This window comes from Hyla sarda, chromosome 1 (assembly GCF_029499605.1).
Source record: "Hyla sarda isolate aHylSar1 chromosome 1, aHylSar1.hap1, whole genome shotgun sequence".
Classification (NCBI taxonomy): Eukaryota; Metazoa; Chordata; class Amphibia; order Anura; family Hylidae; genus Hyla; species Hyla sarda.
The window spans coordinates 289,686,404-289,703,293 of NC_079189.1; the positions used below are offsets into that span (position 1 = coordinate 289,686,404).

At 42.2% G+C, this 16,890-nt stretch overlaps 1 protein-coding gene across 11 annotated transcripts in view; it reads right to left on the reverse strand.

The window, feature by feature from the left end:
- The window catches only part of PCSK4 (proprotein convertase subtilisin/kexin type 4), a 59,791-nt gene that overhangs the window by 20,848 nt on the left and 22,053 nt on the right, over window positions 1–16,890 (reverse strand). For all 11 annotated transcript variants that reach the window (XM_056516661.1, XM_056516695.1, XM_056516711.1 and 8 more), the window contains 4 exons: window positions 14,553–14,681; window positions 14,205–14,281; window positions 2,259–2,347; window positions 2,002–2,174 (listed from right to left, as the gene is read on the reverse strand). In XM_056516661.1, the coding sequence (XP_056372636.1) occupies window positions 2,002–2,174; window positions 2,259–2,347; window positions 14,205–14,281; window positions 14,553–14,681 (468 nt within the window). The remainder of the gene's footprint in view (window positions 1–2,001; window positions 2,175–2,258; window positions 2,348–14,204; window positions 14,282–14,552; window positions 14,682–16,890) is intronic.

The following is a 16,890-nucleotide window of genomic DNA, read 5'->3' on the forward strand; positions in this document are numbered from 1 at the left end:
TGGTCCAACATTCCGGCTGAGAGGTGTAAGAAGCTCATTGATGGCTATAGGAAGTAACTGATTTTTTTCCCCAAAGGGTGTGACACCAAATATTAAAGGGGTACTCCGGTGAAAACCTTTTTTCTTTTAAATCAACTGGTGGCAGAAAGTTAAACATATTTGTAAATTACTTCTATTAAAAAATCTTAATCCTTCCTGTACTTATTAGCTACTGAATACTACAGAGGAAATTCTTTTCTTTTCGGAATGCTCTCTGATGACATCACGAGCACAGTTCTCTCTGCTGACGATATTATAATAATAATAACACTTCATTTATTGTTGTCCTAAGTGGGATTTGAACCCAAGTCCCCAGCACTGCAGCAGTGCTAACCACTGAGCCACCATGCTGCCCATAGCATACATATGCTATGCATGGTTGCTAAAATGGACAGAGATGTCAGCAGAGAGCACTGTGCTCGTGATGTCATCAGTGTTCCAAAAAGAAAGGAATTTCCTCTGTAGCATTCAGCAGCTAATAAGTACTCGAAGGATTAAGATTTTTTAATAGAAGTCATTTACAAATATGTTTAACTTTCTGCCACCAGTTGATTTAAAAGAAAAAAGGTTTTCACCGGAGTACCCCTTTAAGTAAAGGGTGCCAATAATTTTGTCCAGCCCATTTTTGGAGTTTGGTGAGATATTATGTCCAATTAAAAAATTTTTCCTCCTTTTTTGGTTTAGTTCCAATACACACAAAGGGAATAAACATGTGTATAGCAGAATATGTGTTACTGCAATCCTTTTCTGTGAGAAATACTTCATTTTCTTGAAAAATTTCAGGGGTGCCAACATTTTTGGCCATGACTATATATCATACACACACGTCCATTCACAATCACGGAGCCGAGGGTGTGCCGGTGGTGATCGGTGGCAAGGCACTGTTAAAATGGATGTATATATACGTCCATTTGCGGGAAGGGGTTCATTTTAGAATGTTGGTTGGGTGAAGCCATTTATCACCATAGAATTGTGTGTATACTTCATTTATCATGATATCTGAAATGACAACCTGTCTAGATCAAACATAACAGACCCTTGAAAAATTTAGCTGATCATAAACAATGATGTTGGCACATGCTGGTTGACATAACACCTGGGCATTGAACCCAAAAATCTTATCTGTTCTGTTAAAGGGGTACTCCAGTGAAATTTTTTTATTTTTTTTAAATCAACTGGTACCAGAAAGTTAAACAGATTTGTAAATGACTTCTATTTTCTCGGCTAAACTTGACGGAACTGCCGAAATAGCTCCAACTAACAGAGCCCAATGGCAGTGTGAGCGAGGCCTTACACAATTCAAAAGTTGTATTTGTGGCTAACAACATTGTTTGTTTCATATTTACAAATAATGCGGAGAGAACACAAACATGATGTCATCCTAGACCATAACATCTACAGGAAATGGAGGCTTTTATCAAGAAGTATGGACAGTATTATCAAATGAGAACACTAAGGGCATCATTTCCAATAATTACAAAAGACCGTAAGCCGTCATTGATGCAAAAAATGGCTATACCGGATACCAAGATCTAAGACTGTACAGACAAACCGGAGCATTTAATTATTTCCTCTATTGATATGGATAGTGAAATGTCTAATATGAAACACAATCAACATAACAGACGTGTTTTGTCAGATCACTCATGTTTTCTTGAATGATACACAACAAGATCCATTATGTTTGGAGTATATAAAATTATGAGCACAGCTGGACTTCCATGTCCATGTTATGCATTAAGATGCAATTGCTATATTGCTGAAGAGCCCGGTGGGTTGGGTTGTTTGAAAGATGTCTGTATCTATTTGCCATGGTGCTAAAGAACAACATGAAGCAAGTGCTGATTATAAGTCAAGGGACATGCAAGGGTTTATGTTGGACTGTTGTAAAGAACACACAAAAAAGCCATCCAAATGGCAAAGAAAAAGAAAAAAGAAAAGACTTAATTTTACATAACTCACATTTACAATTCCCTTTAAAAAAGCCTCCCTGGCCAACGGGCCTGGTCCATCCAAAGCTTTGCCGTCATCTTCTGGCCCCCAGCTGGCACTGTAGATATGTATGTACTGTGAATTCAGACTTATTGACCGAGCTTCTATAATATCAGTGATCAATCCATCAAGCATCCGCACCCCTATCAAAAAGGATGAGTTTAGGAACAATGGAGTCAGCACAAAGTAAAGACTGATCTTTCAGCAACTAGTTTCCCATACTTTACCTCCTATCCTTGCATTGTATGCAATCCCGACACAGCAAATGTCATTATTAGCAACTGCAGCCACCTCCCCAGCACAACGTGTTCCATGACTAGAATCAGAGTAAACGTACACAAAGAAACCCAACATTACGAAGAAAAATAGATACAGAAAACTTTACAAGTTCTCATCTAGTGATTTATTATTAGTAGTACAGAAAAATTATTACGGACATCTTTAGTTCATATGGCTATTTTATTCACATCAAAAGTCCTCTGAAGCACAGCCATCATACAAGTGAATTGGGCAATGCTGTTGTTTCCTTCACCACTGCTACAAATAGTATGGCGAAGTAAGGACAATTACAGGTAAACATAAAAGAGGCTACGGGGCTTACCTGAGCACTATGGACATGAATTTGGAACCAACTGATCTAATATTATTGGCATATCTGAAAAATATGCCATCAATTTTAACAAGCTACATAAGCTCTTTAAAGGGTTACTCTGGTGGGAAACAATTTTTTCAAATCAACTGGTGTCAGAAAGTTAAACATATTTGTAAATTACTTCTATATAAAAATCTTATTCCTTCCAGTACTTAGTAGCTGCTGTATGCTCCAAGGGAAGTTGTGTAGTCTTTTTGGTCTGATCACAGTGCTCTCTGCTGACACCTCTGTCCATGTCAGGAACTGTCCAGAATAGGAGCAAATCCCCATAGCAAACATCTCCTGCTCTAGACAGTTCCTGACATGGACAGAGGTGTCAGCAGAGAGCACTATTGTCAGACAGAAAAGAACTATACAACCTTCTCTGTAGTACACAGCAGCTGATAAGTACTGGAAGGATTAACATTTTTTAATAGACGTCATTTACAAATCTGTTCAACTTTCTGGCACCAGTTGATTATAAAAAAAAATAATTTCCACTGACGTACTCCTTTAATGCATACATCCAGGTTCACAAGAAAAACAATTATAGTCAAGGACTTTGCAATAGAATAGTTTTCCTGAATCATTGTACAGTAGACTCTCCCAATAGCGGACACTCACAGGGAATAAAAAAGTGTCCGCTATTGAGAGATGTCCCCTATTGGGAAAAAAGGCTCAAAAACCTTTCTAAATGACCAAATACTGTCCTGTACTCACTCCAGAGTGTAATTACCTATAAAACATGATAAAAAGCAACATTACAGTATAATCTCCTAGTGCCGTTTAAAGGGGTACTCCGCTCCTAGACATCTTATCCGCTGTCCAAAGGATAGGGGATAAGATGTCAGATCGCTGCGGTCCCGCTGCTGGGGAGCCCCGAGATCCCCACTGCGGCACTGCGCTATCATTACAGCACAGAGCGAGTTCGCTCTGTACGTAATGACGGGCAATACAGGGGCCGGAGCATCGTTACGTCATGGCTCCGCCCCTCGTGATGACACAGCCCGCCCCTTTCAATACAAGTCTATGGGAGGGGCGTGGCGGTCGTCACACCCCCTGCCATAGACTTGCATTAAGGGGACGGGCCGCGATGTCACGAGGGGCGGAGCCATGACGTCACGCTGCTCCGTCCCCTGTATCGCCCGTCATTACGCACAGAGCGAATTCGCTCTGTGCTGTAATGATAGCGCAGTGCCGCAGCGGGGATCCCGGGGATCCCCAGCAGTGGGACTGCGGGGATCTGACATCTTATCCCCTATCCTTTGGATAGGGGATAAGATGTCTAGGGGCAGAGTACCCCTTTAACCCCTTAAGGACCAGGCCCATTTTGACCTTAAGGACCAGGCCAATTTTATTTATCGTTTTTTTATTTATTTATCGTTTTTTCCTCCTTACATTCTAAAAATTCCACCCACAGACCCATATGAGGGCTTGTTTTTTGCATCATTAATTTTACTTTGTAATAACATCACACATTTTACCAAAAAATGTACGGCGCAACAAAAAAAACATTATTTATGTGGGAAAATTTAAAATAAAACTGCAATTTACGAAAGGTTTTGTTTTCACGCTGTACACTTTATGGTAAAAGTGACATGTTTTCTTTATTCTGTGGGTCAATTCAATGAAAATGATACCCATGTTATATGCTTTTCTATTATTGTACTGATTAAAAAAAAATCTCAAACTATTTTAACAAAATTAGTATGTTTAAAATTGCCCTATTTTGAGCACATATAACTTTAAAAATTTTCGGTATACAGTGCGGTATGAGGGCTCATTTTTTATTGTTCTCTAGTTTTTATTGGTACCACTTTTGCTTATATTTTACTTTTTAATCCCTTTTTATATTTTTTTTTGGGAATAAAATGTGAAAAAAGCAGCAATTTTTTAATTTTTTTTTCTTTAACGCCGTTTACCATACTGTGTAATTGACATTATATTTTGATAGTTCGGACATTTATGCATGTGGCAATACCAAATATGTTTATTATAATTTTTAATAATTTTTTACACTTTTAGGGGGTAAAATGGAATAAAGGGGTGATTTACACTTTTATTGGGTGAGGGGATTTTTCAAAATTTTTTACTTTTTTTTTTTTTTTTAACACTTATGTCCCCATAGGTAACTATTTATAGTAATCAGTTGATTGCTAATACTGGTCAGTGCTATGCATACAGCATAGCACTGATCAGTGTTATCTATTATATTCTGCTCTGGTCTGCTCGATCTCAGACCAGAGCAGAACACCCCAGGAAACGGCCGGAGGCAGGTGAGGGGACACTTGATGATCGGATCCCCGCGGCAGCACTGTGGGCGATCCGATCATCTATTTTAAGTGCCACACATGCCTTGATCTGTATTGATCATGGCATCTGAGGGGTTAATGGCGGACATCAGCGCGATCACTGATGTCTGCCATTACCGGCGGGTCCCTGGCTGCTGATAGCAGCCAGCACCTGCCATGCATAATGCAAGCACCGGTCCGGTGCTCACGCTCATCATGGAGTGTAAATGTACGTCATGGTGTGCTAAGTACCACGGCACCATGACGTACATTTATGTCCATTGTTGTTTAGGGGTTAAAGAGGTCCTCCGCTCCCCAGCGTTCTGAACATTTAGTTCCGAATGCTTGTGCTGGCTTCAGGGGTTGCCATGCCCCCTCGTGACATCACAGTCACGCCCCCTCAATGCAAGTCTATGGAAGGGGGTGTGAAGGCTGTCATGACCCCTCCAATTGACGTACATTGAGGGGGCATGGCCATGATGTCACGAGGGGCGTGGCGACCCCTGCAGCGCGAAAACAGCATTCGGAACATTTAGTTCCGAACACTGGCCAATGGAGTAAGCCTTTAATCTCCCTTTATCTCTTCCCCGTATCATTTCATCCCCTCTTTATAACCTGTGCCACCTTATTCCCCAGAGCCTTGTGCCAAATTATCCCCCTATTACCCCCTGTGCCACATCATTCACGCTTGATCCCCCTGTGCCATATCATTCCCCTTTATAAACTCATCACCCCCCTCTTTATGAAATGGCACAGGGGGATAAAGGGGGAATGAAATGGCACAGGGGGTGGTAAAGAGGGGGTGATGAATTTGCACAGAGAGTAATATATGAAATAGCACAGGGGGGATCAAGAGGAAATGATGTGGCACAGGGGGTAAAAAAAAGGGGGAGGATGATTTGGCACAGGGAAATAAAATGGCACGGGAGGATCAGGAAAGGAGACGGGTGAATGATGTGGCTGGCACACGTACAGAAGCAGGAGACTACTGTTTTTTTTTTACATTTTAACCAGTTGCCGTCTAAGGATGAGCCGGCTCCTCCTGAGATGGTGTATGATGCGGGCTCCTGACTCAAGCCTGCATCATACGGGCCAGCCCCCAGCTGATTCCTGTAGCTGGGGGCCGCCGTTAATAGCCGGCATGCGGCGATCACCGCAGCCGGCTATTAACCCTTTAGATCGTCGCTGTCAAAGTTGATATCGGCGTCTAAAGAGACATTTAAACCATCCCTGGTGGTCCAGTGGGGTGGATTGCCCCCCCAGCGCGATCGCTGGGGGACGATCCACTGTGCAGGTATCCGGAGGGCTTACCTCTCCTGCTGCAGCTGTCCCAGCTCTGTGATTGATAGAGCCTGGCTGAACCAGGCTTTATCAATCAAGCGCAGAGCACACAGATCAATGTGGTTCTATGGAACCACATTGATCTGTATGAGGAATCTACTGATTCCTCCTAAAAGTCCCCTAAGGGGATAAAAGTGTAAAAAAAAAAAGTTAAATAAAAAGTTTAAAAAAACAACCATTATAAAAAGTTTGAATCACCCCCTTTTCCTGAATTCCATAAAAAATTAAAAATCCTAAATTCCATAAAAAATATGTAAACATCAAATCAAAATAAACATATGTGGTATCGCCGCGTGCGTAAAATGTCCGAACTATAAAAATATAATGTTGATTAAACTGCACGGTCAATGGTGTACACATAAAAAAAATTCAAAAGTCCAAAATTGCGTATTTTTGGTCACTTTGTATACCGTAAAATTTTTTATAAAAAGCAATCAAAAAGTCCCAACAAAACAAAAATGATACCGATAAAAACTTCAGATCACAGCGCAAAAAATGAGCCCCATACATCCCTGTATATAGAAAAATAAAAAAAAAGTTACAGAGGTCAGAAGATGACAATTTTACACATACTAAGTTTGGTGCATGTAGTTATAATTTTTTATAAATAGTGAAATAAAATAAAACCTATATAAATTAGGTATCCTTGTAACTGTATAGGCCTACAGAATATAAGGTGTCATTTTTACCGAAAAGTGCCCTGCATAGAATCGGAAGCCCCCAAAAGTTACAAAATGGCATTTTTTTTTTCCATTTTGGCCCACAAATATTTTTTTTCTGATTTTGCCGTAAATTTTGTGGTGAAATGATTGATGTCATTAACCCCTTAAGGACACAGGACGTCCGGGGACGTCCCCGCACCCTGGCCTTTAAAGGGGTACTCCGGTGAAAACCTTTTTTCTTTTAAATCAACTGGTGGCAGAAAGTTAAACATATTTGTAAATTACTTCTATTAAAAAAATCTTAATCCTTCCAGTACTTATTAGCTGCTGAATGCTACAGAGGAAATTCCTTTCTTTTTGGAACACTAATGTCATCACGAGCACAGTGCTCTCTGCTGACATCTCTGTCCATTTTAGTAACCATGCATAGCAGATGTATGCTAAGAGCAGCATGGTGGCTCAGTGGTTAGCACTGCTGCCTTGAAGTGCTGGGTACTTGGGTTCAAATCCCACTAAGGATAACAAATGTCATCAGAGAGCATTCCAAAAATAAAAGAATTTCCTCTGTAGTATTCAGCAGCTAATAAGTACAGGAAGGATTAAGATTTTTTAATAGAAGTAATTTATAAATATGTTTAACTTTCTGCCACCAGTTGATTTAAAAGAAAAAAGGTTTTCACCGGAGTACCCCTTTAAGGACCAAGGACGTCCCCGGACGTCCTGGTGTTTCTCCGGTCTCTGCCGAGCAGAGATCGGAACGGCATTCCTGCTGAAATTCTTCAGCAGGCATGCCGTGCAAATGCCGAGGGGGGTCCCGGGACCCCCGCATGTCGGCGATCGCCGGAGATCGCTTGCAAAATCACGCAAGCGACCTTCGGCGATTCGGGTCATTCGGGTCACTTGTGACCCGATGACCTGGAAATAAATGGTGATCGGCGGTGTAAAGTATACCGTCAATCACCTGCCGTTGCTTGGGAGCGGTGACAATACTGTCACCGCCCCAGCAACGCTGCTATTGGCCGGCGATCGTCCGGCCAATAGTTGCGCGGCAGAGGAGGGGTTAACGGTCCCTTCCCGCTGCTGCACCTGCTCTCTTTGTTCAGTCAGCGGGTGCAGCAGTGAGAAGAAGCCGTGGATCGCCAGTCGGAGCTCCAGAGCCCCCCTTACCCCGGGTCCTATTAGGGGTTCAGGGAGCTGCGTTTGCCACCCCTTTTTTTTTTTGGGCAGCAGCTTTTTTTTTTTTTCTATTACTGTTCTACACCAAGCACCACACAGTACATTCTTACCCGCACCCCCCCCCCCACACCCCCCCTCCCCCCCGCCACTGCCTGAACCCCCCCCCCCCCCCGCCACCGTAGAAAAAAGGCGATGGCCCGCCGGGCATTTTCGGCAGCGGAGGCTTACGCTTTTTTAGCCTCCGAATCTGCCAGTGAGGACGAGGAAGATCCAACTTTTTTGTGTTCTTCCTCGCCCTCCTCATCATCTAGTAGTGATGATGAGTCCACTGTATGGCGGCAGAGATGCCGCCAGGTGAGGCCACGCACCCCCCATGAGAGTGACCCAGTGGCCGACACTAGTACGAGTGGCAATGCCGCTCGTAATAGGAGTCCGGCCCCCCAGACAAGTGCACCGGAGCCCCACAGAGAGTTATCAGCCACGGATTCCTGAGTTTGTTGGCGACTCAGGAATCCGGATTGACCATGCTGGCTTCACTGATCTGGACTTTTTAAAGTTTTTTTCCAGTGACAGCCTGGTCAATCACATGGTGGAGCAACCGAACTTGTATGCCCAGCAGTTCATTGCCCACCACCCTGATTCCTTTTTGGCCAGGCCCAATGAATGGCGCGCCATTGATGCAGCGGAAATGAGGACATTTTGGGGCCTCACGCTGCATATGGGCCTGGTCAAAAAAACAAGTGCTCGTCATTACTGGAGCGGGGACGTCCTCTATACAGAGCCCGCTTTACAGTATGGCGATGACACGGAACTGGTTCGAGGCGTTTCGGAAATGCCTGCATTATGCAGATAATGCGGCATGTCCGACCCGAGGTGATCCCGCCCATGACCGGCTTTACAAAGTGAGGCCGGTCATCGATCACTTTGGGGCCAAATTTTTGGAGGCCTACGTACCGCTCAGGGACCTCTCGGTAGATGAGTCTCTCATCAGTTTTAAGGGGAGACTCATCTTCCGCCAGTATATTCCCTCGAAGCGGGCGCGGTATGGCGTGAAACTCTACAAACTCTGCGAGAGTACCTCTGGGTACACTTGCAGGTTTAGAGTATATGAGGGACGAGATTCCCATATTGAACCCCCAGAATATTCCCCCACTCTGGGTGTTAGCGGGACCTTGTGCACCCATTGCTGGATAAGGGTTTCCACGTGTACCCTCTGTTCAAATCCCTTTCCCCAGATCCACGTCCGCTTGTGGGACCATGCGGAAGAACCAGAGTGGCCTCCCTCTAAATTTTGTTAAGACGCCTATCCCCAAGGGTGAGTCCCGTGCCCTCACCCATGATAACCTGTTGTTGGTGAAGTATAAGGATATGAGGGATGTCCTTATGCTCACCACTATTCATGGGAACGGCAGCACCCCTGTCCCTGTGCAAGGTACCACAACACCGGTCCTCAAGCCCGATTGTATTCTGGACTACAATCGGTATTTGGGGGGAGTAGATCTCTCAGATCAAGTCCTCAAGCCATATAACGCCATGCGGAAAACACGGGCACGGTACAAATAAGTTGCGGTCTACTTGGTACAGGTTGCCATGTACAACGCTTTTGTACTATCCCAGTACGCTGGCAACACAGGGACATTCCTCCAGTACCAAGAAGAAGTCCTAAGGTTCCTGATCTTTGCTGACCGGGAAAGATCAGGCCAGACTTCCCAAGGGTCTGGAGTTATAGGCGCCAGGATCGTCCCAGGCCAACACTTTCCAGGTGACATCCCCCCCCCACTGGAAGGAAGGGGCGATCCCAGAAAAAATGCAGAGTGTGTTACAGGAAGGGGATGCGAAAGGACACCAGGTATCAGTGTGACAGTTGCCCAGATAATCCGGGCCTCTGCATAGGCTGCTTCAGGGAGTATCACACTTCCATGGAGCACTAAATTTTCCCTTTTCATTTGAATTTTCCATAATTTGAGTACATTCCAAAATATAACCCCCATAAATCACTAAATTGCCCCAAAAGAAAAAAAAAAAAAAAAAAAAACATGATAAGATCTCTGGGGTTTTTTTTTCAAAAATGGGTCATAGGTCACTGAGTCACTATCATCGGGAACTTTTTTATGTTGTCTCAAATGCGCAGCGCTCTCTCTCCACCTGAGCGGGTGCGCATTTGAGGCAACAGGTTAGGGATGGCCACACACATCACATTCCCAGAATGATGATTCAGAGCATAGGGTTTGGGGCGGGCATATTTTTTTTAGTTTTGGCTATGCTCTGGGTCATCATTCTGGGAACTTATCCTGTTTTATTATTTTATGATTTATAGTTTTCTGGCCCACTGTACCCCATATTACGGGCCTCTGTACCCCACCTGTCTACCCCAGTTACGGCCCGTTGTCCCCCATAGTGTTCCCCTATTTTAGGGCTCAGTGCTCCCCCCATTAACGCTCCTTGAGGGGGGGTCCCACATCCTGGCTGCTATAATAAGCTCAAGGCCCCTGACTGACCTCCCACTCCAAGACCTGGTGTGCACCCGGAGAGCGAAAATCATCAAAAATTAAGGTATGTCCTTATTCCAAAGAAATGTATTTACAAATTTTGGGGGATCTTTTCTGCTATTAACCCTTGTAAAAATGTAAAATTTTGGGGAAAACCCACATTTTAGTGAAAAATTTTTTTTTTTTTACATATGCAAAAGTCATGAAACCCCTGTGGGGTATTAAGGCTTACGTTACCCCTTGTTACGTTCCTCAAGGGGTCTAGTTTCCAAAATGGTATGCCATGTGGTTTTTTTTTTTTTACTGTCCTGGCACCATAGGGGCTTCCTAAATGCGACATGTCCCCCCCCCCCCCCCCCCCATTTCAGCAAAGTTTGCAAATGTGACTCCTTCTCTTCTGAGCATTGTAGTTCACCCGTAGTGCACTTCAGGTCAACTTATGGGGTACCTCCATACTCAGAAGAGATGGGATTACAAATTTTGGGGGGTCTTTTCTGCTATTAACCCTTGCAAAAAATGTGAAATTTGGGGGGAAACATACATTTTAGTGAAAAAATTATTATTATTTTTGTACATATGCAAAAGTCGGGAAACCCCTGTGGGGTATTAAGGCTCACTTAATTCCTTGTTATGTTCCTCAAGGGGTCTAGTTTCCAAAATGGTATGCCATGTGTTTTTTTTTTTTTTTTTTGCTGTGCTGGCACCATAGGGGCTTCTTAAATGCGACATGCCCCCCTAGCAAAATTTGCTCTCAAAAAGCCAAATATTACTCCTTCTCTTCTGAGCATTGTAGTTTGCCCGTAGTGCACTTCAGGTCAACTTATGGGGTACCTCCATACTCAGAAGAGATGGGGTTACAAATTTTGGGGGGTCTTTTCTGCTATTAACCCTTGCAAAAATTTGAAATTTAAGAGGAAACACACATTTTAGTGAAAAAAATTTTTTTTTTTACATATGCAAAAGTCGTGAAACACCTGTGGGGTATTAAGGCTCACTTAATTCCTTGTTACGTTCCCCGGGGGGTCTAGTTTCCAAATTGGTATGGCATGTGTTTTTTTTTTTTTTTTGCTGTTCTGGCATCATAGGGGCTTCCTAAATGCGACATGCCCCCCAAAAACCATTTCAGAAAATCGTACTCTCCAAAATCCCCTTGTCGCTCCTTCGCTTCTGAGCCCTCTACTGCGCCCGCCGAACAATTTAAATAGACATATGAGGTATGTGCTTACTCGAGAGAAATTGGGCTACAAATATAATACATTTTCTCCTTTTACCCCTTGTAAAAATTCAAAAAATGGGTCTACAAGAACATGCGAGTGTAAAAAATGAAGATTGTGAATTTTCTCCTTCACTTTGCTGCTATTCCTGTGAAACACCTAAAGGGTTAAAACGCTGACTGAATGTCATTTTGAATACTTTGGGGGGTGCAGTTTTTATAATGGGGTCATTTGTGGGGTATTTCTAAGATGAAGACCCTTCAAATCCACTTCAAACCTGAACTGGTCCCTGAAAAATAGGGAGTTTGAAAATTTTGTGAAAAATTGGAAAATTGCTGCTGAACTTTGAAGCCCTCTGGTGTCTTCCAAAAAGTAAAAACACGTCAATTTTATGATGCAAACATAAAGTAGACATATTGTATATGTGAATAAAAAAAATGCATTTGGAATATCCATATTCTTTACAAGCAGAGAGCTTTAAAGTTAGAAAAATGCAAAATTTTCAAATTTTTCATCAAATTTGGGGATTTTTCACCAAGAAAGGATGCAAGTTACCACAAAATTTTACCACTATGTTAAAGTAGAATATGTCACGAAAAAAAATCATGGAATCAGAATGATAACTAAAAGCATTCCAGAGTTATTCTTGTTTAAAGTGACAGTGGCCAGATGTGCAAAAAAACGCTCTGGTCCTAAGGTGTAAAATGGCCTGGTCCTTAAGGATAAAAATGTACAATTGGTTGTGCAAAAAATAAAAAGTGAATTCAGGTAGAAGACAGACATGGTGCACATCTACAATCTTGCACAATGATCTAATTGCTTCTCAGCATGATTTCAAAAACTGGCAGTGGTGGTATCCGCCCAATGCTACTCCATTTTATGCTAGGGACATTGGGGACCCACTCTAAATAGGTGGCCTTGACGTGGCGAGTGTACTTGTACTTTTTGATAAAAAATGTATACTAACCACCTGTTAGTTTTTGATTTTATGCTGAGAAGCAATTAGATCATTATACAAGATTGTAGATGTGCGACCAGGTCTGTTTCTTCTACCTGAATTCGCAAAAAATAAAAAGCCCTCATATGGGTCTGTATGTGCAAAACTGAAAGCGTTATGATTTTTAGAATGTGATGAAGAAAATTTTTTAAAAACACCTGCGTCCTTAAGGGGTTAACAATAGCAGGTGTTAAAAAAAATAGCAGTATTTTGGCATGAGATTAAAAAAATTTGGGGTCTTGGTATGTGGCAACACACTTCTTATTTATTTATTTATTTAGCTTGTTTTTTGTGTGAAAAGTTTTAGGTTCTATTGGTAGTTTTATTTATTATCCATATACAGCAATTCTAGGGTATATTTTTGGATTACATTTTTTACAGCATTCACTGTGTGGGATCAGTAATTATATAATTGTATAGCTTAGGTCTTTATGGATGTGGCAATACCATATAGGTATAGGTTTTTAAAAAAAATATATAGGTTTTATTTATTTTGTAAGGAAAATTTTTAGGGGGATTTTTCTTTTTTTATTATTAAAATATTTTATTTTTATCTAGTCCTATAAGAAATTTTCGCATGCTATCTTCTTATCGCTCTAATAATACAATACTCAATATGCTGGCAATCCAGAAAGGTTTAATTCAGAAGACCCTGGGTTCCATGGAAATCCACCAGCACCAGGTGATTGTGTCCTGGGCTGCCGATCGGGCCACAAAGCCCTACAAATTCATTACATGGTGTAGTCAGTTTTTTTTTGGCATACTCAATAGCTTAGTTGACTACTGACAAAATTAAACTGCTGTAACATAATGTAGCGGGAAATTGCTGTAATGGAAAGGGTGCATTCAAACGTACAGGATCTGCTTCATATTATATGCGACTGATTTTGCTATCCTTTAAAGTCAATGAGTAGCAAAATCAGCAGCAGAAAACATGCAGCAGATCCTGTACATGTGATTGTACCTAATTAGTGAAATAAAATTCAATAATTTTTAGTTTATACATATGTGACAACAAGGATTAAAATAACGGACATTGCTATACTATTTCAGAACTTCCCAGTTATACAGAGCCATCTAGTGGCACTGGAGATACATAACAGACAATGCATAACAACAAGGCTGGGTTGATGCAAAATTGTTGCCAACACTGTTTGATGCACCCAAATGTCTCATGGCCTTAAGGGGAGATTTATCAAAATCTGTAAAGAGAAAAAGTTGCCAAGTTGCCCATAGCAAACCAATCAGATTGCTTCTTTCATTTTTAACAAGGCCTTTGCAAAATGAAATAAGTGATCCGATTGGCTGCTATTGGCAGCTGGGCAACTTTCCCTCTGTACAGGTTTTAATAAATATCCCCCTTAGTGCTTACCGGTTTTCATCAGATGGATTATATCGAGGCTGAGGATCAGGGTCATCATCATTAAAATCATAGCTTGCAAAAGGGTCCTGAAGCAAAAAAAATAAAAAATAAATGAAATAAGATCAAAGGTGTAATTTCCAAGTCTCAGGGGGCAAGAACACTCTTAGGGTCCATTCACATGTACAGTATTCTGAGCAGATTTGATGTGCCGAATTTCAAACTGTGTTCAGTTATTCAGTTTACATTGAAATCTGCTGCAGAAAATCCTGCACATCAAATCTGCGCAGAATACTGTACATGTGAATATACCCTTAAAGGGAATGTTCATTCTTAGAAATGTATGTTAATAAATCTTACATAATTCTCTTCCAGGTCAGGATGATCTTTTTCAATTCCATCATCCAGGATAGTCACCACCACTCCATGTCCAGTGAAACCATGACGCCAAGCAGATAGTACATTCAAGTCTTGACTGATATCTTTGTTCTGGAAGACAGATGTTACAGTATTTTCTAGCATTTTGATGCACAGCTTTTTTCTACTGTGTACATCTATTTAATCACAAGTTTAAGCACACTTTTCATTTACATTTTTACTAGTGTGGTGACCCACGGGTGTATGGCGGGACCACGGGTGTAGCGGTGTGAGTGGTGGGATCAGATAGTATTAACCACGGGGTGCAAGATGTTGTTAACCCCTAGTGTTAGTGACGCCAGTGTGGTTTTAGGGTTCCGGAACACCACATGCCCGGTTTCTCCGCTATCCCAGTTGCTAGTAGTGAAATGAGAGTCCACAACCAGTTATGGTCAAACGGAGGCTTTACTGAGTATAAGACAGATGGAATTATCTTCACAGCTAAGGCCAGATTTCCCAGAGAGGTGGCCAGGACCCAGAAGGACCTCGCAGCTTGTTGGACCAATATACTTGTAATTACCTTGACTTGAGATTGCACTTGACTATGTGCAAGACTTGACTAGTTTTAGTGACAGCAGACATAGACTTGAGACTTACTGGAATGACTGTAGCTTTTGGGGTCTTCCAGATGCTGATCACTTGCACTGAGATCTCTGGTGGTTTCTACGCTCAGTCAGGTAGCAGGTGCTAAGAGCGTGAATTGTAATGGTCGCCCCTTTATATAGTGGGGGGCTGGACTAAAGCCCATTGGTAAAGCTGCAGGTCATAGGTTAATCTGGTGCTCTCTGGGAGAACATGTGACAACAAATCATATGACTGCATAACATGTGACAGACCTACACAGGTCCTTTAGACCTCCCATAGGTTCTTTGTACTACCTATACATAAGGATACTGTCTAGGCATTAAAGAAATATACACAACATTATGGAAACAGGGGGTGACACTGCAGGGCAGCCCCCAGGTCACTGAGGGTCTCAACCTGACAGGGCCTAAAGGTAGTACAGGACCATGTCCTGTACTGGGACATCCCACTAGTGACTTGTTACCAGTCAAAGTTGTATTGCATTTTTTATGGATGTGTTCTTTGAAATACTCATCGCATGCCATGTCAAAAAAAACAAAACAAAAAAACATTCAGGTTGTTTTTGAATCTGGCTGTTGAAAAACATGCAATGTGTAAATATATTGCCTACAGCTGGGTTTACATGGTGCTTGTTCTCAAGTTTTAAAGGTCAGGGGAAAAAAACAAATTAACAGGCCACAGGTAACCACAGTGAAACATTTGAAAATGTGTTTTTTTAAGAGAAAATATTGTTCTGTCAATGCCTGCATTGCAAAGTTGCAGCAAATTTTCCCCTTGATAAAATAGAAATATGTCTAAAATTTTCAAGATTATTTTCTGCTTTTGGAAGAATATATAATATGCAAATTTCACATGTTTTGAAATTATCCCACACCTGGCCCAGGAGAAGCTGTCCTATGCTCGGACTGTGTAGGTTGCTGAAGAAATAGAGGCAGGAGTACTTTATTGTCGGCCATATTGTCTGCAGAATTGTGTATTTTCCCTGCTGAGCGCAAGTAAAGTTCCTGCAGTACCCGCAAGGGTTAATTGGTGTCTGGGTTCTCCCGCATTTGCCAAAGTCCAGGCTCCACACACCGCCATCCTCTGGGAGCAATGCCTCTTTCCTAACAGCGAGGAGGAATCAAAAGTTGTACAGGGGAAGATCTTCACAGCCGACCCTTACGGGAAGTCTACTGGGCGCCACCATCTTGGAAATCCTGTAGATGCCGTGATCACCCTCTAGGACTGTTCTGCTACCGGAAGCAATCAATAAGTCTCAGGCATCATCAGCACAGTGCTGCGCAGGTCCTCCGATGCCTGAATCTACCGTCCCAAATCCTGCAGCTGTCACTGCACATGCTGCTATTGTCCACAGTTGTCAGAAACAAGTTCATTGCTGCGCAGTACCTGCAAAACAGAGGAAGAGCACCCTAGAAGAAAACCTCTGTCCAACACCTCTGTCCATCTCAGGAACTGTCCAGAGCAGGAACAAATCCCCATAGCAAACCTATCCTGCTCTGGATAGTTCCTGAAACGAAGAGAGGTGTCAGCAGAGAGCACTGTGGTCAGACAAAAATTTAATTTGAAAGGAAAAGAACTTCCTCTGGAGCATACAGCAGTTGATAAGTAAGTAATTTACAAATCTGTTTAACTTTCTGGCACCAGTTGAAAAAAAAAATTGTTTTTCACAGTATTATACTGAGTACAAAAGCGTAGT